This window comes from Tachypleus tridentatus, chromosome 1, assembly GCF_004210375.1.
Source record: "Tachypleus tridentatus isolate NWPU-2018 chromosome 1, ASM421037v1, whole genome shotgun sequence".
NCBI lineage: Eukaryota > Metazoa > Arthropoda > Merostomata > Xiphosura > Limulidae > Tachypleus > Tachypleus tridentatus.
The window spans coordinates 61024138-61051995 of NC_134825.1; the positions used below are offsets into that span (position 1 = coordinate 61024138).

General features: G+C 31.5%; 1 protein-coding gene across 5 annotated transcripts in view; it reads right to left on the minus strand.

Annotated features, from left to right (window-relative positions):
- The window catches only part of LOC143249760 (uncharacterized), a 184741-nt gene that overhangs the window by 24514 nt on the left and 132369 nt on the right, over positions 1–27858 (minus strand). For 4 of the 5 annotated variants that reach the window (XR_013027938.1, XM_076500169.1, XM_076500141.1 and 1 more), the window contains exons 3-10: positions 8653–9777; positions 5843–5932; positions 4580–4693; positions 3985–4141; positions 3151–3269; positions 2200–2376; positions 1790–1978; positions 1173–1352 (exon numbers count right to left, since the gene is read on the minus strand). Coding sequence is in view for 4 of the 5 variants with exons in the window: in XM_076500169.1 (XP_076356284.1) it covers positions 1173–1352; positions 1790–1978; positions 2200–2376; positions 3151–3269; positions 3985–4141; positions 4580–4693; positions 5843–5932; positions 8653–9777 (2151 nt within the window). In the remaining variant the exon portion in view is untranslated. The remainder of the gene's footprint in view (positions 1–1172; positions 1353–1789; positions 1979–2199; positions 2377–3150; positions 3270–3984; positions 4142–4579; positions 4694–5842; positions 5933–8652; positions 9778–27858) is intronic. The other variant, XM_076500157.1, reaches the window with a different exon arrangement.

A 27858-nucleotide genomic window follows, 5' to 3' on the forward strand; every position in this document is an offset into this window, starting at 1 on the left:
ACCCCACATTTCAAGGATCACATTCATTTTTTGAGTCTACATACATATCGATGATGGTAGACAAAAGCATGCTGTTTCGACAAACTTGGTGGATAAGGCACAGCTGTCCCTTCATGTAACTAGTCAGTAAACCTCCCTGCATAACAAAAATATATTGGGGAATGGAGGGAGATTTAAGTATATTTACCTTTTGACTTTTCTGTCATTAAGAATGGTGCAAACTCAAAACCAACCTGGGAAAACCTAAAATCACACACACTCAATTGACCAACTGCAGAAAAGGAGCTGGAGGCAGCTAATCTGAAGTGGCTTCATGACAAGCCAACAGAGTGAAGGAAAGTGTTGGAAAAGTTAATCTAAACTCTCTCCTGAATGTCCAGAAACACCCATAAGTGCAGTGTTAGAGCTTCCTGGAGAAATACCACCAGACCAAATAAATATCTCCATTTCACTACAAATAAGGTCACAGACAGCTTTAATTGAGTGACTTCTCCACAATCGATGAGTAATACTAGATATCATAGGTAGAATAAGAGACACCTGATTTGGCTCCATGCCAGAAAAAATAATCCTGGAATTCATGATGCAGAATGGCTTTCAAATTTAAAAAAAAAGTCAAATAGGTAATACAAAAAATGCTCAAAGATTCTCTAACAGTTGTAATGAGGTGCTATTATACAGTAGCAGAATAGAGGGTGTACTGATGCAGACTGAGACCAATCCTTAGTTGGGCAAAAGAAAGAAACTCTTATCAGTTGCATAATAGCTGTAGTGTGAGAAAAGGTAGATTTGTTACAGAACATCAAATTTTATATTTACATCAATAATTTTCTTAAACCAAAAGTAAGAAGATGTAAGCAATGCAGCTTGTAGATGGGACAATAATAAATTAAGAAATTCTACAAATATATTCTTCTCACAACTTTCTTTTGTAGAAGTTAATTACAAACAGAATTCCATGTTGCAAAATAGTACTTACATAATTTATTGTTACATACAATGTCTTCACCTATTGAATCCTTTCCAATCTTACTTTCAAAAACTATAAAAACATTACCTTAAGTTTTTCTACATATATGTTTTTGAAAATTATGAAAAACGTTTCACACATTGCCAAGACTTCAACAACATAAACTTAGTTCTTATGCACATACAAAATTAAAAACACTTACATGCTGTAAGAAACAGTTTCCCAACAAACTTAAGTGTGGCTTATTGTGGTCAATACATAATTCCAATTTCCTTAGGAATTCCCTCTGGAATCTGTAAATTTCTTCAATGTTACCAAAGATTGTACATATCCTCTCTGATGAGAACATGTCTGGTCTCCTTTGAACTTGTCTCAAGTAACCCTGAACAAGATTAAAAATTAAACTCCCAACTCAATAAAATATTATACTTTTTTTTTTATAGAGCTCAATATCCTGTGCTATATGCAAATGCACTGTAGAAAAGTAAGAACACAATAATGGACTATGTGATTATTAACTTTCAATTAAGAATCTGTTAAAGAGAGCTTCGTATCATTAACTATTACTTTAAATAAACTATATATTTCTCACAATAAATCTTATTCAACATAAAAATGACTTCTAGATCTGTCATGTTTTATATTGTAAATTATTATTTTGTCAAAATGTTCCTAAACTCAGAGAAAGCTAAATTATCAGTCTATTTCTCAATATACTTGAACTTTGTAACTAAATAGATTCAAGAAAAGTTCATTCTCCCTATAAACTCAAATAATATGTATTTGCTGAATGTTAAATACAACAGAATATTTGTATACCTGAACCACATCTTGAAGATGTTTGACAAAGTCTCTCTCTGTGCCAATAATTTCATGGACTACGTTAGAACGAACCTGCTCCTTACTCAGTAGGGTGGCACTCATTCTGCTTCTTGGATCAGCAGACAGACTTCCTGTGGCTAGCTTACCCATACAGTCTTCTAAGGTGTCCTCTTGATTCACTCGTAACTATGTATGTGAGTAGATTAGGTAAATTATTTTAAAATCTAAATCAACTAAAATATTTTGAGTAGTTAAAGTTATTTAAAGAGCCTCTGCCTTGCTCAAAGTACAACAGTTATTATTACAAATGAATACTTAATACTTACACCAAAACAGAAATAGTCAGAGCCAAAAATGTGATACTATGACATAACATATGAAATGTTGCACATATTTAAAAGTCTCACCCTCACAAATGTAGCTGGAAACCAACCACTTCGAGTACCAATTGAACCCCACCACCAGTCCTTGTCCATAGAGTCAGAAACTTCAATCACTTCACCAGCTTGGAATCCCAGTTCCTCAGGATCCATAGTGACATGATCCCACAAGGCTTCTGCATAGGTGATAGTACCCTGATACAACTATTAAAAAATGCACAACATTTTCTAACATACATTATGAGATGGCATAGCTGATAATGCTTTTATATAACTACTTTAATACAACTTCTTAAGTAACACAGAATATATTACCATCAAAGAATGCATATAACATGTTGCAGTACATAATATGATATATAGCAGCCTTCCTAGATATATAAATACAGATAAAAAGTCAATATAATTACAATACTCTTATATAAGTGTTGTGAATAATGCATTTTGAGCTGTTATTGCTAAAACACTTTTAGACAATTTTCTTATAGAGACTCAAATACAGAAAATTAGAAAGGATTATTGATGGATGAATCACAGAATATTTACACAATTTTTCCACTAGAAGAGGTTTAATGGGAATACAGTGATATTAAGTCATAATTTTGTTAAGCTTATAAAACTTCTTTTCAACATGTTAAAGATCAATGACTTCAAAAGTATTATGTTACAAGCAGATCTAATTTAAAACACTGAACTTCTACAAGCAAGATTTTTAATGTTAGCTTTTAACATCTGCTCTAAGTAAACCAAAATATCTGTAGAAGCCACATGCAGATATTCATAAAAGCTTCTTGTACATTCTGACAAAACTTTTGTTAATACAAAACGTTTTTTCATTAATTTCCTAACTAGATTACTTTTAAAGATATGATGGAAATAACTTTTGGGTTTATAATAATAGTTTTCTAAAAATTCTGAAAACAGTTATGACGATATTTTGTAGAATTTACACAAGAAATCAAATGTAAAACAAATTACCAACTTAATAGAGTTTTCTGTTTTGGATAACGGTAAAACAGGAGTACCCTCATTATCCGAAAATGCTTCATCTGATGATGCTGTGCTAATGTCACATGACCCTTCACGGTCCAACAAACCTATCAGTATTTTAAAAAATTATGTTATCCAAATCATCTTGTTGTGACAAAGGAAAGTTCAGATGATCAAAATGTAAAGGTTTAGGTTAAAGAAACAACCAATAATTAAAAATGTAATTCTATGAAATATCCACATATAAAAAAAAAAGTTACAAAAATCTAGTCTTACTTAGAGACATTTATATTATTCCTACCAGAAAAGCTTTGTGTCTGTGTTTGGCTTTCATCATTTCAATTCTTTTTGTTCCAGTGTAACAAACATAGCCTTAGTGAAGTAATTCATGATGACAATAAACCATCTTAAAGTAAAAATGTATCTCAAGATGGCTAGTATGGGTATTAAAACAAAGGTTAACCTGAAGATGATCTAAGAAGGTCGAAACGTTGTTCTCTACTTTATTTTAATAAAAGTTTTAATACCCATATCAGCTGCATTGAGATACATAAGCACAACCTTACATTGTTGGTTATTTATGTTACAAGGGAAATTAAACATAAAACTTACTCTTATTAATTCAAATTGAAAAAATATATATTTATTTAGCTTTGAAAACTTTGAACTTTTATATATCTCTTAAAGCCCACATAACTTAAAAGCTTTGTTTTTGATAGTCTTTCATCAAAAATACGTTCTCAAATATTAATTGACAAAGAAATTATGAGAATTTTTCTTAGTGATGAAAGGTTTCCAACTTGAGGTATACAGTCAACATGCCTCTGGAACTTGCTCGAGTTCTCTTTGCCCCTGCTGTCCTTTGTAGGTCTAGAGGTTGACTGAAAGACCGTCGCATGTACGATTTAGGTTTGTAGCGATTAATCTCTGGACGAGACTTCACAGGACGAGACTTCACTGGATGTGGAGTAGAAAGTTGCTGAAACACACACAATAAAGAACATCATGATGTGGAATCAGTCAAAACTTTTCACAGAATTCACTTTTTGAACAAGGGACACAATGAAACTAAAATAAGGAAATACTGATTTCAGTACTACTAATACAGGTTAGAGTGTATTAACATTCATACTTTTATAATACAAAATATGAAATAAAGGTTAATTGACATTCCTTACAATGAATCCCATTCTTTTGCTCTTTAAGAAAACAATCAGCTGTACAAAATGAATCTGTTGTACAAAATGAATGCATAATATTCTTATCAAAAATTAATGAAAAACAAAACAGAGAATATAATTTTTCAATCTAAAGATATATTTAACTATTGATAAAGTAAAACTAATAAATGTTTTACAGTCTAATCGCTTCTTTACTCTACTTAGTATCTATGTAAAAAGCAAATTAAAACTCAAACCTGACTCACTCTTTTGACACTTGTTTTAGTGGGTGGATAAAGAAGTTGATTCTGGTCCATTTCTAATGACCACCTATGTTGAGCATTTTTAAAACCACTTCTTTTCAACACAGCCTAAAATCATATGTACTTTAGAAGAAAAAACAAAAAACAAAACCACACGATGCTGGGAACAGAAAAACAAACATTTTTTGATCAGAGGTAAAATATAAAACTTGCAAGTGTCCATATCTATTATTTCAACACAATTATTTCATAGTGAGTCATATTAAAGATGCTTTCATTATTAAGAATCATGATTAATGAAAGTTATAAACTGTAATAAAGACAATTTTCAATGCAACAAGCCTATTTTTTGATTGTCACTCCCTTTGTGTTGGACTTTTGTTTATAAAAACTCATGTATTGCAATCTCTAACATTATTAACTGGTGTAATGTTAGCACAAAAATATGTGATTTGTCAAAAATAAAAGAAAGAAAGAGATAGACAGCTATACCACTAAGGAACATTATTCCATTTAAGAATTGTGAAATAAAACAAAACATGATATGAAAAAAAAAAAAAAAAAAACAATGTGAATAAAGCTAGATGTTTATAATGTTCAATAAATAATCACTGCTTAATTAAGTCTTTTCTTATTTCAGTATACCAGTTCTTGTTTCATGTGTAAACAGACAAATGTAATTAATTATATCATAATTTTCAATGAATAAAACCACATGCTTAATAAACTACTAATATTGGTGACTCAAAGGTGTTTTTAACAATTGTGATAATATGAAATCATTAACTTGGCAAGAAATTCCTTGACCTAAATTTATTATATGTTTTACTGGACAAGTACAATATGACAGAGAATGCTACAGATAATTATTCTTTCTTACACATGTACAATAAAAGAGTACAGTGATAATTATATATAAATTACAGAAATCATGATTAAAACCAAAATTAAGTTAGAAATCATGAGTCATTTTGTGCTCATTTTTAATATATTCTCTTTACATAACTTATAAACAGTACATTGCTTCACATAATTATTTTCTCCATATAATTATATTTTTAGAAAACATTTCCTAACTTAAATATTATCACACCATTGCAATTTGTTGCCATATGCTTGTAAGTTTGCATTATAATATACAGTCTCATAAATTATTTACAATATTTATATATTAGAATAAGTAATATTGCAGATCTCTCTTTGGTATTGTTTAGAATTAACCCAGTCATTCTCTAACCAAATAATTCAACCACTCACAAGTTTATCAGAGTCTTGGGATGGTTCCTCCATATTAGAAGTAATATGCAATGAAGACTTGTTCACGAACTGCACTGTGGGACCCTCAGTCTAAAAACAGTAAAGATGAACCTTTACATAAGGAAACAATTCAAACAAAGTAAACTTTACAGACTCACAAATTGATAGCTTATGACAGTCGAGCTATATTCTGAAATAAACATAATTCATGCACTGTAATGATGTATTTTATTCATTTAAACATTTATACAAACATTTCTAAAGATTCTTTGAATAAAAAGAATCAGAATTGCCAAACAAATCATACATTCATTAGAACTAGTGGAAAATATTATAAAACAATTCAATATCAACATAAAATAAAACAAGTTACCTTGAAACTTACACAGGAATATAATAGTAAAATATTTTCTTACTTAATGAATGGGTAACTGTTTTGCAAATACTTTGGATAAAGGTTATGGAAACTTTTATCAAAATGCTGGAAATATTCTGAAATAAGCTAAATGTTTTCTTGTAAATATAAAGATCCTGGGTTCAAAAGTAGGTCAAGGAAGCTAATGTTTTTTAATACAAGTAAATGAACTAAAAGTTCCAAAAAATTGGTTTAGTGAACCAATTATGATAAAGATGTTTAACAGTAAAAATTAAGATAAAGTTTCTAATAAACTTCTGAGCACCTATTAAAAATTACAGGAAAAAATTATAAAAATTTTGTGATGCTTTGGAAACACTTTACATAATGGTAATACTGAGATTCAACTAAAACACAGAGATGCTAGCTTTTTTTTGAAATTATATTGTATTCTGAATAATTCATGAAGAAATTCATTAATATTCTAACATTTAAAATAAACTGTCAATATATTACTGGAGAATAAATGTATAGAGTAGTTAAAATATTGTAAGATTTTTAAAAACTTTACAGACATCAGTTTTGAAGATTGTCAAAGCTAAAGTTTCCAATGTCTTCCAAATACTTAGATTCTAAAACTATAAAGCTCAATCCAAACAAAACTACACATTCTAATCAATATCTTATATCAATAAATTGTAATTTTTAAAAAGTTCCACAATTTATTAAATAAAATGTGAGTGATTAAAAATGCTTTGCAAGTTGTTGTTGTTTTTGAAAAGATTCAAGAGTTGAAGAAACCTTCCATTCAAAAATGTTTTTGTTACATTCAGTGAAGATAAAATAAGTAGTTACAAAACCGACTAAGAACTTCAGATGCCAACATCATTTCTTAACTTAGAAAATCAAGGAATAAGAAAAAATTGAGAATTTTTAGTAAGTTAAAATTTTTAGTTCACCTAATAGAGACAGTTTAGTTCACCACATATGAGGAAAACTAATTGCTGTTGAACTACTAAAGTAAGGTAATGTCTAATACACAAAAATGAAGTTAACATATTTTTCTTATAAGACTATACAACATTTTTACCAGAGTTCTGAGTAAATGAGTTCTCTCAGACATGATTCTGTCACTTCAGCATTGCACAATTCTCTAATAAAACATTCTCACATGGATCAGCTGCAATTTGTATAATGTTGGTATTCTTGGATCCATTATTATTACACAATAATGTAATATATTCTGTTGTTGGAAAGGTCCATTTGGATCATTTATAAAAATAATGTCAAGTACAGTCATGTAGCAATGATTAATTACTTTATTTCTTCAATAAACATTTGCTACATTGAAGTTCACTCCTATGCCTAGCTTCAAATACAACATTTCAACAGAAATCCTGCAACTAATACACCTAATAAACTTAGCTTTGATCAATAAACTTATTGAGCAACTGAACAGCAGAATGGACATGAAATCTTTCACTGCTAACACTAAACAACTTTTATAATACTGAACCAACTCGATCAATCAATCCTAACTCACTGACTGGCACTGTACTCTTGTTTCTACCTATTATACAACACTACTTGTTTTTTACTTGCACGAACTTTCCAGATCTTAACATCTTCATAATGACGAACGTTTAAGCAAACACTAAACTGAAACATTGAAAACAACTTTCAACAAATGCAACTAGCTTAATGTTAACCTACCAAAAAAACTACACTTAGTGACAATATATGTCACAATTCATGTTATTCCTTCACAACACATAGAGATACATTAAAATGTAAAAAAATCTAAACAGCTTGATATACTTTAATGTTTTTCAAAAAGTGTCAGCTTACAACAATTAATTAATATGAATGAACATATCAAAATGGAATGTACACACTGTGCTTATGTGTTAAACCAAAGTGGCATTTCTAGTATGGTGACAGAAAGAAATAGAGTTTGTTAGTCCAATATGTAGCTTTGTGCCTAATAGCAAAAAAAATCTGTGCTCTACCACCAATAGTACAGAAATACATTTGTTAGTGATGTAAGCCTTCAGACTTACTCCTGAGTTACTGGGAAGAACAATAAAAAAAAAAGGAGTTAATTAAAAATTCATTTAAACAAAAAAAATTCAATAATCAAGACTAAAAACATATAATGTTACTAACACCCTATAATATAGTTAAATCTCTTATTTCTCACTTTTTTATTTAAAATAAAATATCACCAAGCAAAAATAACTATATCAACCATCAAACATACAAGTCTCTGATAATGTCATTACCAATTATTAGGTAGGCAGTACATGTTGAAAGTTAAAATAACTTCTATCAAACTTTGTGACAGGTCTTCTATTTCTACTTTCACTTTTTTAATATGTATCAATGTCCCATGAAATTGTAACATCTCTGCTATCTGTATTACACATATTTTGAAGAAATATAAACCATACTTCACCTGGTCAGTTGAAACTCCAAATGCCAATTGTCTGGAAGAATCAGTAGAAAAAAAATTAGAGACCTCAAGACTGTTTCTGTTTTGTTTTTCTATTGACTTTCTTTTTCCTTTAGAAGATCTCAACACCAAAGAACCAATGCGAAAACTAACTGTTGCTTCACCATCATTTTCACACTGATTCATCTCACTTGATTTTGAAGGAGATTTTCGAGGACTTTCAGCATTATCAAAGGAATCTGTTGTACCGTCCTGAGACAAAGAACCTCGGTCACTTTCTTCTGATAAGTTTGTTCTAGAAAGAGATTCATCAGAACTATCATTCTGTTCTGCACTAGTAGAAAATAATCCTGGAACAGAAGCATCTTTTCTATTTTTCTGAAAACGCAAAGAAAATGTTTTTCTAAATTTTTGTAGAACACTATCACTTGCTGGTGATCGTGGACTAGATGTTCGGATAGACGAATGACGATAAAATAAAGAAGTGGCAGCTTTTTCATCACTAGGCATTACAGTTGATGCAAAGTTGCAACTAGAGTTACACCAATTCTTATGATTAGATACATCACAATACAAGTGTGACCATGGTCGTTGTTGGCTGTCGTCTCCCTGTCTAACATCTTCACTGCTATACGCTTCAAACTGAGGTATACTGTAGGTTTTTAGATGTCGTTCAGATTTTGAAATAAGACTGTTTTTGGTGAGTCGTGATGAAGACATACTTTTTTTTCCAGAACAATGCTCAACTTTTGAAGCTAGTTGACTAGTTTCTGCCTTTGCTGTAGCTAAGTTGCCAACATCTGGACCAATATGATTTTTTACACCCATAATGCGAAGGTCTAACCTTCTGGTTTGCGTATCATTACCATCAGAAATTTCACCATGTTCCTCTAATTCTCTACTGCATGGAACATTTATATCTGAAGTATTACAAAGTTCAAAACTGTGAGAGACAGATTCTGGTTTCTCTGGCTTTCTGGTCTGTAAAACATTTATATCAAAAGTTTCAAGCTCAGATCTTTGATGGAGAAAGTTTTGTTTCTCCAGTTCTCTACTCTGTGAAACATTTGCAGCTGGAGACTGGGGTACATCATAATGTAGAAATGCAGTATCATACGTTCCTGAACCCTACAAAAAAATAAAGTGAAAGAAAAAAGGCTATAGTGTTATTAGTTATAATGCTAAAACAAAATATATCTATTAAACAAAATACTTATTTCCTAAATATATGTCCTAAATAAGTTTTAAATTTAACGAATACTATGTCAAATAGTTTTATGTGCTTGCCATTTTTCAAACTTCATTATCACAAGATAAAGGCTGCAGGAATATGCTTCAATAAATTAAATTAATGCTAAACGGGTAGAAGAAAGTCATACAAATATACACAGTGTTCAATTATTAATTAAAACACGAGATTTAAAGTTGAATACTTGTAAATGTTTGCTTATATTACGGTAAATAAACGTACGTTCCATCAGGCTATGTGCACAAATTTATTAACAATATTTTGTTAATAATAATATAAACAAATCATTTGATTCCTTATCCCTGATAAAAAACCCTAACAAAACCTGGATCTGTGGTCCGCAACTCTTCTTTATTGAAAACAATTTGGCACAGAAATATTATTGTACAAAATTACTAAATATGTAATACGTTAACTATCGCGTTGCATTTTCTTACTGAAGTACCCGCCTGGCATGGCCAAGTGGTTAAGGCACATAACTACTAAATCCGCGGGTTTCGATCCCCATCACACCAAAACATGCTTGTTTTTTCAGTCGTGGGAGTGTTATAATGTTGGTAAAAAGAGTAGCCCAAGAGTTGGCGGTGGGTGGTGATGACTGGCTACCTTCTCTCTCGTCTTACACTGCTAAATTAGGAACGGGTAGCGTAGATAGTCCTCGTGTAGTTTTGCGCGAAATTCAAAAATAAACAAACGATACTAAAGTACCATTGAAGTAATACTATTCAGCAGATTAAATAAACTGAAAAAAGATCCACCGAAGTTATACATAAATGGATCACTTTTACAGACTGCTACTTCTGCTAAATTTTAGGATTAATTTATGACACCAAATTAATGTGGATACCGCATACAAACAATATCCTGATTTGAACCTGGAAAACAGCAAAGTATGCAAGAAGTCTTTCAGCTAAAAGTCAAGGTACATTGCCTGATAATATAATAAAAATCTACAAAATATATATCAGACCTCTAATAGAATACGCATCCCCCGCCTGGATAAACATAACACAAAAACAATTGCATAAACTACAAAAAAATACAAATTCATTCTTAACTTCAGCCTATAAAGTACCACGTAGTACTTCATCCACATTCGTGCACAAGTATGCAAACATAAAGACAATATCTTTAAGACTCTTGCATAATGCACTAAATTATTTTAATAAGAATTGGCATAAAAATGATTGATTTTGTGATCTCGACAGATACTACATACATGATGAACATAATCCTAAGTACCTCTCTCCTATAAATATGGCCCGGCATGGCCAAGCGCGTAAGGCGTGCGACTCGTAATCCGAGGGTTGCGGGTTCGCGCCCGCGTCGCGCTAAACATGCTCGCCCTCCCAGACTTGGAAGCGTATAATGTGACGGTCAATCCCACTTTTCGTTGGTAAAAGAGTAGCCCAAGAGTTGGCGGTGGGTGGTGATGACTAGCTGCCTTCCCTCTAGTCTTACACTGCTAAATTAGGGACGGCTAGCACAGATAGCCCTCGAGTAGCTTTGTGCGAAATTCCAAAAAAACAAAACAAAAAACAAACCTATAAATATATATTTAAGAAATATAAATCAAGCTGGCCACCATGCACTAGACGCTTAAGACTAGTATTGTCTTTTCTTTTTATTTTATTTATTTTTTATTATTATTATTTTATTTTTCCAATAAATATATATATACACACACACACGAATAAACGTGAACAAAATTAAAAAATGGAATACAAGTAGAAAAACTATAAATAAATCAATAAATGAAAAAAAAAGGGCAAATCACGACAATACATGGACATTGCCCTGAAAAGTACAATAACGACAAATTCTTAAGAGTAGCCGACATGAAAGCAAGAGATGGAGGAAGAGGTCTTGTGCACCTGACCCTCCTGGGTATTTAAAAATTAAACATACGCAAATACCCACAAGGAAGAAGCGAAGCACCATTAGAGGGGGAGAGTAATAAACCAAGCACTCCATCGTTAGTTCAAACACCCACCCGTCCCTCTGCCCATGGCTTGCTTGTCATTACAACTAAGCGACCCTCGGCAAAAGTAATTGGGGAACATTGCCATACAGAATTTGGAAACACTATCAAAACGGTCCAATTTAAGAAGCACAAAAATAATCATTTCCCACAACTAGTGACTGTTTACTCAGAAGTTCAAAATGTGTTTTTTTTTTAAAATAATGAACCAGTAAGTTAGTTAATATCGATACGTAACACCTGATACATCACGAAGAGTATAAACAAATATCAATCTTTTGATTGATCGTTTTTTATTTATCTAATAAATACTAATAAAATGCGTACTTTTAAAGAGTGTCCGCGTCTAACACAACACATCGCAAATAAAGATTACACACGTGTCACGAAAACAGAACATTTTCAAATTTACGTTAAAAAAAAATCTAAAGAGAATGCAAATCCAAGCAAGTTTACTTACAGTAACAACGTTTTCCGATTTATTTTACAGATATAAAAAAATCTGAGAGATGATAACAGAAAAAAAAATGCTTTCCTATCAGACAATGTGTACAAATATGGAACGTAATTTGTAACTCAATATTTATAGGAAAAACTTACTAGTAAAATAATTACTGAAGATCGCTAATAACAACCGCCTATGAATATATTAACGGAAAACACCACAACCAATTCCGGCCATTTATTGTACTTCATCATAATTCTTAAAGTTTAAAACTATCATTACCATCTTGCATGACTAATAAACCACCTGCGTCAGTGACAAAAACTTCATGATATGCTGTCGCACTCCGTTTAGAATGATTTTCAATTTCGAACAGTAATTCGTAACCTTAACAGCTACTCCCTAAGAGTAAATATTTCCATATTTTAAAATAATGTTGTAAAAATTTGTTTAAAGGCCAGTATGAAGTATATCTAGACAGATACTGTTACGAAATTGATTCAGTTCTAAGAGAGTTAACATCTTTAATAGTATTCCTTCACTTCAAATTATAAGGGGAGCCGGTGGTATTAAAAAGGCAGAAGTCCCTGTCCTATTAAATTTCGCAGCTTTTATGTGGAATTTGAAATAACAGTTGCTAATACTGTTATCATTTTGTATAAAGTACACAATACTTTAGTAGAATATTAATTATATCATTTTATATATTATTAAAGGAAATAATCTTAAATTTGCTGTTGTTGTTTTATTGTTATTACCTGATTACCCCGAGATGTTAAATGCAGTGTTTTTAGGCATAAAGAGCTGGAAACGTTTACGGAAATGATGAAAAACATACAACACGAATAACAATACAAAAGAAAACAAGTTTAAAGAATAAAGCAGTCTTCTGAAATACTCTTGAAAAAATACCTTATTCGTATGAACAAAATAAACCAAATTAATATACCATGTTTTTATGCTCAAGTACACTACAGCCATGCCATTGTATATTAAATTTGCTGTTATTTTCTTTGTGTATGTAAAGCAGTTACCGTTATGCCTGAAAGAGCACATATAATTCTGAAAATATTATTGTATCCATAAAACTATTTATTCTCACTCTTCCATAACCACTGATACCTGTTCTGCCATCACAAAATTGTGATTCTTAACTCCATTATTACGCTACGCAACGTTAGAACAGTGGTGTCCTTCAAATGATGTTTCGAGATTATATAAAGAAGGGCTCATCTAATACAGAAATATAAGTTTTAAAACTTCCCCGATAACTGACAAAAAGGTATTTTGAACGACAATATTGTTCATTGAAATAAATATGAATAAACAGCTTGAACTTGTTTTTTATTTTTCTTCCAAAAACAAATTTCAATGAAAATAAGGTGTTTTACAATGGCTGTCTTTTTTAAAAACTAACCAAGGGCAAAATATTATTGGATACTCAAATCTTCCATTTGAAATCATTAATGCTTTAATCTTTAGCAATACTATATGACAAATTAACAGGCATATCACAACTTAAACACAAAAACAGCTTTATTCTTTTAAATACAAAGGAAAATTCATCAACTGTCCCTGGGTAAACAGCAGTTAAAATTTTGTCTTGTGGTGAAAGAATGAACAGGTTGCTTAGGTTACCAACTCTACACATCCAACATACAACTGTCCACCAGGCACATGATGACAACAAGTTCAAACCAAACACTTTCAGTGACTTTTAGTCAGAATCTGAAGATGAACCACCACCGAGGAGACAACAACCAACAGATGACCAATCTATTAATGTTACTGTCGAGATTCTGCAGCTGTTGTAATGAGCTGTTGTAAAGGAAACTGTTTTTCAGGTAATAAGAAGCTTTTTGTTATTACGTGACTTTGTAAGGTTACCGACCCCATAATTATTTAGAGTGATCGAGTTTTCATTTTGTTTAAAATATTCTTTCGTGTGTAGTTGCCTATACTTTTGCATTTCTGGTTATACACACTGCTAAAGATTTTTAAGTCAAGATTCACACAGTCTCACCGTCTTACTTTTCATACAAGTTCTCCCTATAGCCAAATACTAGGAATCTTTTGTTCCATCCACCATAACTTTCCAGTGTGTTAATATTCCTTAAATCGGAGTTCCCCGCTGGGACAGCGTTAACTCTTCGGATTTTCAACGCTAGAATCAGGAGTTTGATTCCCCTCGTTGAACACAGTAAACAGCTCAATGTGACTTTGCTAAAAGAAGAATACACACCCTTAAACTGGAATACCACTCTTGCTAATGTGGAGATTGATATAGTATGCGTAAGATTTAGTAACATACCCATCTTCAACAACACAGTGAACAGTTAAATCATATTCATTTTCTTTCTTTACGAGAAAAATAGCAATAGTTTTAGAGACATTCTTGCAGACCCAAAAGCAAGTTGATGTCTAAAAGGATTAAAAATACGAGTCTTATATAAACACATCGGTAATTCTAGGGTTCTAGGGCTCAGCCTATCAAACCTTATAAACTAGCACGTAGAATAGTCACTGCACAAAAGAAAGGCTTCTTGAAACATTTCTTTCGAAAATTACTGAACAATTAAACTGATTCTTCATCTTAAGACCAAATGTCGAAATCATGGGAAATGAAAGTTGAGGCCTCATCATTCGTTTAGCCTTACACGTGAATCAAGCCATGTAAATTAGTCTACAAAACTTTTACAAACCACTTAAAATACATTTGTATATAATAATTTATTTCTCCATTATAGAATAGCAAAGCAGACATTAGGAGCACAGAGTTAATCGCGTAAACAAAGGAAAGTTGTCTCGTTATATCAAAATAATACGCAACGTCAGACACAAATATCAATATAAAAAGGTATAAACAAGTTTATAATCTCTTTCAAATAACACCCTTACACATCTTCCGCATAACTGTTACCATGGCAGCGAAGTGTTTTGCTAATCACACAGAAATCTACCACTGAGTTACCCTACTCTTGAGCACAGGAATATTTCATAAACCACAGACTTCGAAAATCACCTATACCAGTCATTCGGAAACATTAAAAAAATTCCTTTAATATTTTGACAAAATGAAAACTGCTTTTCTTGTTCATTTACTCCTTTTCCTTGTTATTAAGCACGTAAAGGGTGACTGGAGGAAACTTTTTTATCCTGTTCTGAAGCAAATAACTTATGGGAAGTCAAGAGATAAATGTTATCTGTCGAGAAAATTGCATTAAGATCCAGCAATCCTCATCATACGCAACTGTACTTTTACCTTCGATTGAGAGGAAGGATAGAGAATTTCAAGAGTCTTGGTATGTGTTTGAACACTTACTGCAAAACACAACTCTTTGGTAGGTGATTTCAACTCACTAAACCTACACATTCCGTTTGCCAAACAGAGAGAAGATACCACTACAGTACACAGTAAATACAATGTAGAAAGACACTATCACTACATTAAACAGGAAATACCATAGCAAAGATAACATTATGGTATAAACGAAATTTACCTAAAAGAGAGCACACCACTGTAACATATTGGAAATCCACAAAAGAAAGAAGACACTGGTAAAAAATGAAAAGATCCACAATATTACTTGAATGTGGATCACAGGCAGATATATTATTAAAGAATAAATCATAATTCCTTCATTACATTACATGCAACTTAAACCTATTTTAGCATGCTATGATATTTTAATACATATACTTTCTGGTTTCTTTATATGAGTTATCCATGTCTTTAATATTGGCTCAATATATATATATATATATATTTATCACTAAAATTTGATCTTATTTCATCTAAATATTATTCTAAATTTCAATACTTTTTCAAGTACTTTTTTAAGCATATTCTTGTTTAATTTAGAAAGTTTTAAATTACCTTGTTCTTCAGCTTTTGTTTGATATATTTTACTTTTTTTCCAGTTTAGAATAACTGTAATGAATCTATTTCAGGTTTTGTATATATATAATTTAGGCAGCAGTAGTACCTTTAAGTTTTGAAATATAATTTAGTATCATCATACAGTGATAATAGTAATAATATAAACTTGATAAAAGTCTTTTGTAACTGTATTGAAACTCTTAAGTTTGCTAAAAAGATATCTTCCCCAGCAGGCAATTCCATACTGCAGAACTGAATCAAACCTAGAATAATGAATATTCTTCATTTCATTCTCAGGTACAAATTGTTTCGAAAAGTCAAATCTTACTGCTGATATCTATTTTTCTATTAATTGAAAGTGTTCTTTCCAATTTAATTTATAGTTCAATATAACCCCAAGATACTTAATACTATTTGTTTTTGTGTAGAATTGAATTAATATTTGTATTATTTTTGATTGATAAATATTTACAAATACAGTTCTCACAAACTGATGGTTTGCTTTAACTTATTAGATATGATTCTTTAATAGAAAATCTCACATATACTGCTTTCTTTACATTTAAGCATAATAAATTATTATCAAACCACCTCCTTATGCACTTTAAATAATTGTTATATTTTTTTGATGACCTCACCACTTGACTTTTCATTATAGATTAATACTGAGTCATCCATGAAACTAATTTTGTTATTAAACTTACTTTTACAGATATAATTTAAATATAATAAACAGAAAAAGTAATGGAACCAAAAATGATTCATGGAGTGCTCCAGCAATTCGGTTCCTTTCATTTAATTACTTGCCTTCTAATTAATATATACAATTTAAACCAATTTAAACAGTATCTTTCATTCCAATGTTATAGTTTTTGGAATAAACACTTGTGAAACCACATCAAAAGCTTTTAATATATCTAGACAAGGGCATATGGTATTTCATTTTCATTAATAACACTGGTTTACAAAAAAATATTTTTTGTCTGAGGCAAGAATGTGAATAGGCGTTTTTTACTAATTTGGGTGTGCTGAATTCAAATTTATAAACAGTTTTGCTCTATCACCTCTAGTTTTCTGGCTTTTAAATAGTCTCATTTTAGTATATACAGAGTATATACATGCTTATTTCAACAGTTGCAGCAGCTTATTACAGATAAAACAGGATAGATAAAGAACATTGACGGAATAAATATACTTGGATGACACAATGTACACAATTCATAGTACCGCAGACAGTTAGAAGTGTGTTTTCTTAGATGATCTGGTGTATTTTGCCTCCGGGATGTCCACGCAAGAGCATCCAGCAGAAGTCTCCCATCATGCTGGGGTTCCACTTGCCTTGGTAGTTGCTCTCCATCTTCGTAATGTCGTGGTGGAATCTTTCTCCGTGCTCATCACTCACTGCTCCAAGGTTTGGAGGGAAGAAGTTGAGGTGGGAATGGAGTAAATGAATTTTGAGTGACATTCGGCATCCCATATCCTCATAAGTCTTTAGCAACTTCTCAATACAGGCTTGGTAATTTGGTACACGTGTGTTACCAAGGAAGCCACTACAGACTGACTTAAATGCTTCCCATGCTCTCAGTTCCTTTAAGGTAAGAAGCTTCTCAAAATCAGTATCCTTCAGCACTTCTCGGATTTGAGGTTCGACAAAGATGCCCTCTTTGAGCTTAGCAGCACTGAGACCTGGGAACACAGTAGACAAGTGTTGGAAGGCAGCACCATTTTTGTCCATGGCCTTCACGAAATTCTTCATCAAACAAAGCTTGATGTGAAGAGGAGGAAGAAGCACCTTCTTCATGTCAACCAGAGGATTCTCCTTGACGCTGTGTTCGCCAGGAACGAAAGTGCTTCTAGACCCCCAGTCTTTCTGCTTGTAATGCTGGGATACAGCTCGACTATCCCAGAGACAGAGAAAGCAACAGTACTTTGTAAAATTAAATCATATGTAAGGCAATAATAATTATGTGCATCGTTGGAAATTGTAATACAAATATATACCCAAAAGATTGTGTAACACAATTGTCGAGGGACACCAACCTCCTGCGCTGACTGCCAGTGCACTACTGGCTGTTGATTGAGACGTGTTGGCTACGCTTAACTGCCAAAATACGTCTTGATATATAGCTATATATATAATGTAATGCTATCACTTACATTTATTGCATAATAACTAAAAAAGAAGACATAAGTCACACAATATTAGAAATTAACCCTGAATGCATATACGCCTTTATGTACAGTATGTGTACAAAATGTACAGTATGCATATCTAAAAAACTAGAGGTGATGAGTAAAAACGGATTTCAAATCTGAATTCAGCACCCCCAAATTAGGTTAAAACAGCTATTTTTGTGCTTGCCTCAATTTCTTTGTAAACCAGTGTAATTTGACTTAATCTACCAATCATTGTAGGTAACATATGTTGTGTTTATATTTTTATTACACCAAATTGACAATTTGAGAAAAAAACTTATTGAATCTACAACTTTGATTATTATTTTAATAACATTCAAGAATATTTGATATGATTGATAATAAACGAATTGGTCTCTAGTTATTCACTTTTATTTCCTACTTAAAATTTAGGTATAATAACATTTTTTAAAATGTCTGGAAAACTCCTTTTTCCATTCACATATTAGCTAAATAATTAATACTAGAATTAAATTTTCAATATTATGTTTTATACTTTCAGCTATAATTTTACATTTTCTTGTAGCTTTTTTTCATTTTTTTAAATATTTTATAATTCTTTAATGTCATATTCATCAGTTAATATTACTAGGTACATAGTTTTATACCAGGTTTGGTCAAATGAATTTATGTTAAAACAGTTACAGCACTTTTTATTTATACATTCATTTCAATATTTATACAAAATTAATTGAACAAATTTATATATAATATGAATTGGTTAGCAAACTTAATATACTTATTATTTACAGTAATACATTGACATTTTCCAGCTCATTGTGAGTGTCTCCCTGTTATCTCACTTACTATATCCCACTGTTTTAATATTAGTTTTACTATGAACTATTCTTTGCTTTCAATAATTTGTTTATTTTATAAGCCTACTGATATAATTTCTATAATTTTTAGATTGGTAATTTACTTTTTATATTTCTATACATTTCTAATAATCAATTTTTCATCCATGGTTTTAACTTTTCTTTCTTTTTTGCAATGTAGTTATATTTTCTAACTTAATAAAAACTTTATATGCTTCTAGTGTATTTAATTTTTGATAAATACTATTTTATATGTTCTAATATAAATATGATCAAGACATACATTTGAATGTTCTCTAGCAATAATGTGTGTATAAGAATAGAAACCAAAAGTAACATTAATTTTCTTTTACATAATTCTCTTTACTTCTAATATCTATATTGATGTCTCCTACAAAGTACATATTTTGCATTTTATTTTCACTCAATTTTTAGTTTTTCAATATAAACTTACATACTATACTGATGAGAAATATCAATTGCTACAATATTAAAATTGGTATTTTTGTATGCACAATATATACTTATTACTTCAGTTTACTATTTGTTTCACTGATTATAAATATTATAGTACCAGCAGATTTATTATGAACTCTGACTTCATAATATTTGTTTATATTTTTCTATATTATACAAATTTAGCTCATCATTTTTTACCCAAATTTCTATATCTATTGTGACATGTAATATAAATCTTAAGCAGAAAGAAAATCCACAGCAGTAAGAAGATACCAGTACACTTTAAAATAAACCCAAAAGAGAAAGAACATATCATTAAAGTATAAGGAAATCCAAAGGAGAAAGAGCATGCCTTTTAAGTATAAATAAACTTAAAGGAAAAATAACATGCCATTAATGTATAAGGAAATGCACAGCAGAAAGAAGATACTACCACAGTAAACAGGAAATCCACAGACAAAGGAAAATACTATTAGAGTTTACAGAAAATCTACAAAAGAAAGATGTCACTATCCAGGATGCCCATATAAGAAAGAAGATACAAGTAATGTATATTAGAAATCTATATCAGTATGAAAATATCAATAGAGTGTATATAAAATTTAGAGTAGAAATAAGATTCTAATAAATTATACAAAAATTCCACAACAATAAGAACTAGTGTATAGGAATCCACAGTTTAAAGAAAATACCACAACACTATGGAAAAAAATCTACTCTGAAGAATAAATATATTTGTTTTATGTCCAATTTATTTCACTCAATAAAATATAAAATGGTCATTAACTTGTCACGACATGGGCCAGAAGAAACATGTAAACCAGACTGAGATATAGAGAGCTCCACATAGTTATCCTGTTATCTTCACTGGCATTTCAAATACTACCACAACTAAACATACAATTTACTTTGACATTAATCTACAAACATAAAAGAATAAATCCATAAGTTCAACATTCAAATTCCCTCAATATCTCGAATTACAAATTTAGAAACATAGTAACAAAACAAGCATGGCATTGACAAAGAAAGACACAGATAAAAACTTTCCCTTCTGGAATTTACCACATTCTAAACATTTCATTACAGAAAAATCAACACTCGAGGAAACTCTCTACACAAATATACAATCCAATCTCAGCCGAGAACAACTCTCAAAATCAGCAACAAGGACAAAGTAGGATACTTCACCATAATCGTACTAACAACAACAGCCACTAAAATACAAGGAAGGATTAAGAAACAGGTTCGTTCTTTCACATCTCCTTCATATAATAGACAAGCTACAACAACATGAAAAACTTTAATACAGAGAGAAAACTGTTGCCCATCTCAAAAATCTTAAGGCACTCTTGGTGCCGATATACCTAGGCTTTCTAGAAGTTTAACAAAACAAAACTTTTAAGGTTCTTTAAGCATACTTTCAAACAATTAAGATTTTCATTATCGTAAACATGACAAACTAACGTAGTTTTTCCAACAAGGTTTTCTTAATACAAATGTCTGGGAAATTGCTGTGGATTATTAGTCCCCACTAGTAATGTTTTACATGGTTGATTTTGAAAGGCACGTTAGTGAAGTCTTATTCTATCAGATGGTGGATGCAGAGAAAGTACTAATGTAACTACACCCTTCCTAACGTTTAAGTTCCTTATCGAGTATCCCATTCTGATAGATAAGTGCTAACTCAGAGTTAAGTTCTCAAGACGTTGATGTGCGACATTTAAACGGCAAGTACATGTCTCCCGAGTAATACAACGCACTGAACTGTACACAGCAAGTTCCTTCGCCCTTCTCTTGTTTATATGAATTAAGTTTGTTTTTGGAATTTCGCACAAAGCTACTCGAGGGCTATCTGTGCTAGCCGTCCCTAATTTAGCAGTGTAAGACTAGAGGGAAGGCAGCTAGTCATCACCACCCACCGCCAACTCTTGGGCTACTCTTTTACCAACGAAAAGTGGGATTGACCGTCACATTATAACGCCCCCACGGCTGGGAGGGCGAGCATGTTTTGGTGCGACTCGGGCGCGAACCCGCGACCCTCAGATTACGAAGTGCACGCCTCAACGCGCTAGGCCATGCCAGGCCCCTATATGAATTAAGAGTGACAGGCTTCAGTTATAAATAAAAAGGATGTATATTTATCAGGTCCATAACAGCCCCTAATAATGAATTTGATCTTCTTAAAAACTATAACATGTTATTTGAACTTTTGTTCTAAAGATAATAATATTGTAATCATTACACAATTAAGAACACAATTTGGACTTTTAAAACTTTCTGAATATATAATATTGTCGCAAGCTATATTTTTAGTTTTACAATGAGGTCAAGAATCTAGTCATTTCGAGCAGTATTAAAAGACAACGGTATATTATTTATAAATACAAGTAATCAGTGCGTGAAAATTCACTGAGAATTAATGATGTATTCAGTAAGTGATTCAGTTTAGTGTTTACAGTTGAAAATATCGTATCTATTAAGTTATTCGTCGATCGATTAGCAAAGATATTATGTAAATTTGTAACTGAGCCATCAGACTCTGAATTTATATCAAAACATTGTTGGTGAATTCAGGCCTACAACTTGTGTGAAAGTTAACGTAGCCTGTAACAAACATTAAAGAAGTAACTAATTAATTCCTTATCGTCACGAGCACTGAACTTGACATTATTTTTACCAAATGATTGAAAATCCCTCCCCTAAGTAACACGTTAAAACAGCATTTTGTGTGGAATAATATTTCTCATGGGCTTTCATTATCATCGCAATTTTGGGTCATAATTGAATGCACGTGAAAGAAACAGCGAAATACGAGCATGAAATGGGACATAACATGAAAATGTCACAAACTTCGTGATTACTCTTAAAGGCCCTGGAAACCATCAACAACACTTTCTAGCCTTGTACACCACTCACACGGTTTTATCAACAGTTAAGAAACGAAAACACTTAAGCCCTATTTCACAGAACGTTAAAATCCGTTTCTCTGCTAAGTTTTAAAATATTTTTTGTTAAAGCAAGACACACGCGCACACAGAAAAAAGATCCCCTCCGTATCGCAAAGTAACGAAAAAAACATTATTTGTGACACTATGCAAGGCGCTCGCGAGTGTTACGGATCCAAATCGAAACTTTAATCTTACATGGTTGCCTGTAAAATACTCAATAATGCAATGGTTTTTTGTTGAATGAGTCATCACTCATACATAAGTCTTTTAGTCTAAAGCTACTAATTTACAGTTTTGCGGTTACAAAACCAGAAACAAGAAGTTTCGCTGATAATCTAGAGCCTTATTCTTTAACTTACTCATTTCTTTACATAATTACAGGTTAATTGTGTATCTGTAAAAAAAAATATTCAAATAAAATTAAATGTACCAACTGGCAACCGTTGTAAACATTAAAATAGCATTCTGATAACAGATTGCTGCGAAAGCACGTAAATAAATATTTATCACATCCTTGTAAAATATTTGGGTTTAATAGAACACGTTTCTTATCATTAAACCTTCCAAAATAACGTTCGTATGTTGGTAAATCAATATTATTAATGAAGCATGCAAACATGCATGCGTAAGGTTTAAATAAATATTTTTAAAACCTAAATAAAACTTCAAAGTTTTTATAACCTCGGTTATAATTGAAGAAATGCTTTCAAGAAGTTTCCTTCGTGAGAACGCGAAAGCTGGATTTCGTTTTCCTTCTTCCGTGATTCTGTACGAAACTATAATTGAGAGTTGATAAAAGAAAATGTAATATTCTTCGTTTATATTATATATAATGACAATGATTTGGTTACATGAATAATACTAATAATACCGTTTTAAAGACCCATTAATAAACAATCGATCCACAAAATAGCAGCAGATAGATATGAGATCATGGGTAAAAAAAAAGTACCAATGCCAAAACCGCATGAAAAATCTATACTTTATGTACTAAACTGCATGTAATTAAACTTCAAAATATTTTTGTTGAAAATCTTTGAGAGCTACCCCAGGGGGTACCTGTGCTCGTGAGTACAGTGTCCTTACCATCAAACCATGCCAGACTCAAATTCTATAAGAAATATGTTTGTTAAAACCTTTAAAAAGTTGAAAATAATAAAGAAACATATTCTATTATAGTTCATACATATAGCTCAAGATCTATAACAAAAGGAAAAAAAAACAACTTTCCCTCTGTTAGGTAGATGTACTTACTGGGGAATTACTTTAGAATTACTCAAGATATAAATATTTCCGATGAAATAAATTATTAATAATAAACCCACAACCCTAAGGGTTTGACCTCTCTACTGTCTTGTGGAACTAAAGAATTTGTTTTAGAGATTTTCCATAAACAATGACTTGCTATACCATAAAACACAATATACAGAAGTATTTCAGTTCTATTACTCAAACTACAAATGATGATCTACGATATAAAACTAAATATTGCACATTTTGGACGATAAAGACTTGCTGCAGAAAACTATCAACATGACCTTTTAAAGTCCAGATGTAAATGAATACCTATCAACAATAATTACTTCTCTAGTAAAGTTGATAATTTTGAATATGATGTAGTTTACTTGATAAGGGTTTTATCCATATAATTAATATAGATGTATAGTAAATTTTATGAAGGGGTATATGGGTGCTTAGGTGAGTAACTATATTTTTAACACGGGAAATGAATGCAATTATGACATTGTACATATGTGAGTATTGTACGTGCTGAGAAGAGAAATGCACGCGCATACAATACTCAGCACATGATTGAAATATGCGACGAAAATAAACAAAAACGAATATCAAATTCCTTTCTATGTCTGATCTGGATTAAATGCTACTTGTCTGATTGTAATACATATATGCAATGTATCATGAACCACAGTCTTCTGGAACTAAAGTAGTAGTTCATAACAGTGATTGCCCATTGGTTATTTATTATTATTATTATTTAATATTGACCTGCTAGTCTACAGCAAGAATGGCTCTGATCATTGTAGTAAAACCTGGGCGATATACAAATCGCATTGTTCTACACTGTAGGATACTTTTTCAGTTCATTTGAGTATCCAGTGAATAACAGCGGCTGTATAACTATTGACATTCAATCATTTTAATATAGTCTGTTGTTTATATAGCCTCATAATTTAATATACATGCACAAGTATATAACTGCGTGCAGGTCGTGGATGTAATTTAATGTTTATATGGCTTGTATGACACACCTACCACAGCGATTATTAACTTATTGTTGCAATCATATTGGTGTTGCGCATTATTTGTTTACGTATAAGGTCACTGCCCTTTCGGACACGACCTTCGCGATAGAATATTATTAAAAATTGGTAATTTAAAAAGGAGGAATAGGGATGATCAAAAAAGAAAATATGTTGTTTAAAATGAAAACATAATGCCCCAAAAGTAAACAAACAAGCTTACGGTTTGAGACAGTGTTAACATTACTTTCCCAAGCTACAATAATCCATGATGACGAGAAAACCCACTTCTAGAGAAAATTATATATGTAAATACGGTTGGTATGGATAGAGAAAGCACTATGTAGAGGAGCGAACAATGTTTCAACCTTCTTTGGTCATTGTCAGTTCACAAAGAAAGAAAGAGGTAACTGCCCGATAGCTGACAACATGTTTGAAGGTGGTTGTGTAATTGAGTGTAGGAATGTAGAGGGCGTGCTTAGATGTTTAATTATATTTATTAATATAGGTATAAAGGTGTTCCTTTGTATTGGTTTATTTTGGGCTTGAGTTGTTGTATAAGTAAGGCTTCTTTAATTTTGCGTTTGTTTATGTTTGTTTCTTTATTTAGTATTTGAGTGTTTTCTATGGTTATGTTGTGTTTATTTAACTTGCAGTGTTCGAAAACGTGTGAAGGTGACTTTTATGTTCTTTGAATCTGGTTTCCATTTTTCTACTTGTTTCTCCAATATAGAAGTCGTGGCAGTTATCACATTGTATTTTGTAAATAATGTTGGTGTGGTGTTTGTCAGTGTAGTTTTTACATAGTATAGACCTCAGTTTTGTGCCTGGTTTTTGAATAAATTTGGTATTAACTGGAATGTCATATTTTGTTACTAGTTTTTGCCATGTGTTGGTTATTTTTCTGCTGATGTCGGTAATATATGGTATGCTGCAGTATATGGTTTCGTGATTTTTTAAAATCATGGGGTATATTTACTTTCGTTAGTTGATTTTGCTTATTGTCTGGGTGTGTGCATAATGTTTTCTTCGGTTTGTGGAGGAAGCATGTTGATGATGAAGCATTGTTTTATTTTGTCTAATTCTTTGTTAATGTTATTTGGTTAATATAGTTTTATGGTTGTGTTTATTTGGTTTGTTAGTATGTTGAGCTTTTGTTTTGTTTCATGTGGTGAGTCCCAAGGAATGTATCGTCCAGTATACCAAGACTGATAAATATAATCCAACATCTCAGCACGCCCTCTACACTCCTACACTCAATTACACAACCGTCTTCAAACTTGTGGTCAGCTATCGGTCAGATGCCTCTTTCTTTCTTTGTGAACCTGACGATGACCGAAGAAGGTCAAAACGTTGTTCGCTCCTCTAGATAGTGCTTTCTCTAACCATACCAGCCGTTTTTACATATATAATTTTCTCAAGCTACAAATCCTAATTTTGAATTTCTTAGGTATTAAAGCTTTTCAATAGAGTCAAAATAAAGATTTATAGCTTGAGGAACTAACGTCAACACTATGTCTCAAATCTCAAACTTCTTTGTTTTGGCGATTACATTTTCACAATAAACTATTTTATTTCTGTAATTACTTGACGATCCCTATTCGAACCCTCGACGTTCAGATTGTAAATCAAGCGCTCTAACAACTTGGCCATTCTAGACAATACTAAAGTGGTCCAAGTGAGTATATCTTTAAATACAAAAATAACATGATATTACCAGTGAAATGCTTAACATTTTAGCCCTGTAATGATGAAAAGATACGCTCATACTGTCATAGGAAAAAAAAATATATATATATATATATACAAGTCACACACCATTCTACTAATCAAACACATATGTTGAAGAGCAGCTTATAATAGTTACTGTGCCATTTTTAAAACAGGCGTAACGAGAAACGGAAAAAAATGCACGAATACAAATAAATATGTATATTTGTTATTAAATAACATTAAAATCCAATTCAAAATATCATAGGCGATACACGTAAAGCAAAATTATCAACAAACCTGAAAAAAAAAACACGTTATGTTTCGATGTGTTTACCTGGGATAGAATATGTTATCTTGCTTGATTTTCTTCTTTTGGATACGAGTGTAAAATAAGGCAAGTGAAGAGAGAATGTAGTAACTGAAATTATACTAGTGACTGAAATGAAAACTTCAGACCAATAAAATTCAAAACAATTAAGAGAAGAGATTACAAAAGATGCTTTTCTATACATGATGTACGGTAAACATTTGATGGCTGAGACACAACACATTCTATGGTACTGCAGATTCTCGCTTTTTACATACGACTCTCAAAATAAATATTCACATTAAGCTAACGGGAGAAAACGAACATCAACTACAAGGCTTACGATACTACAACTAATAAAGATACAAGTATATATGTAAAAACGGATGGTATGGGTTGAGAAAATTTTTTATGTAGATGAGCGAACGACGTTTCGACCTTCTTCGGTTATCGTCTACACAAAAAATTTTCTCAACCTGTACCAGCCGTTTTTACATATATATTTTTCTCTACAAGTAGGTTTTCTCGTCATCGCGAAATAAAGATATAATAACAATCTATTAATTGTTGCCAATATAAAGTGACGGGCGAACTATATCTACTGAAAGTATCTTCTGTCCGATCAAATGTATTGTATTGTCACAGAAATCATCTTCGTATTCAAGAATACGTTTTATACTGGCCATGTTTTTAAGGAGTGCACATGTCAGACCACGTGTATATCACAACTCTGACGATCTGTTAATCACTTTATAAACCAGGTGTCACTATTTTATGACATTCAATTTCATTCAGGTTTTGTTTAAATCTCTGTTCTGCATTTCATTAATATTATAAATAAATAACACATTGTTTTGTTATTATTATAAAAACATACAATAGAGGATATCGCATTTACTATTAAAACTGATCATACAATTAAATATTCCACATTAATGCACTTTCGATA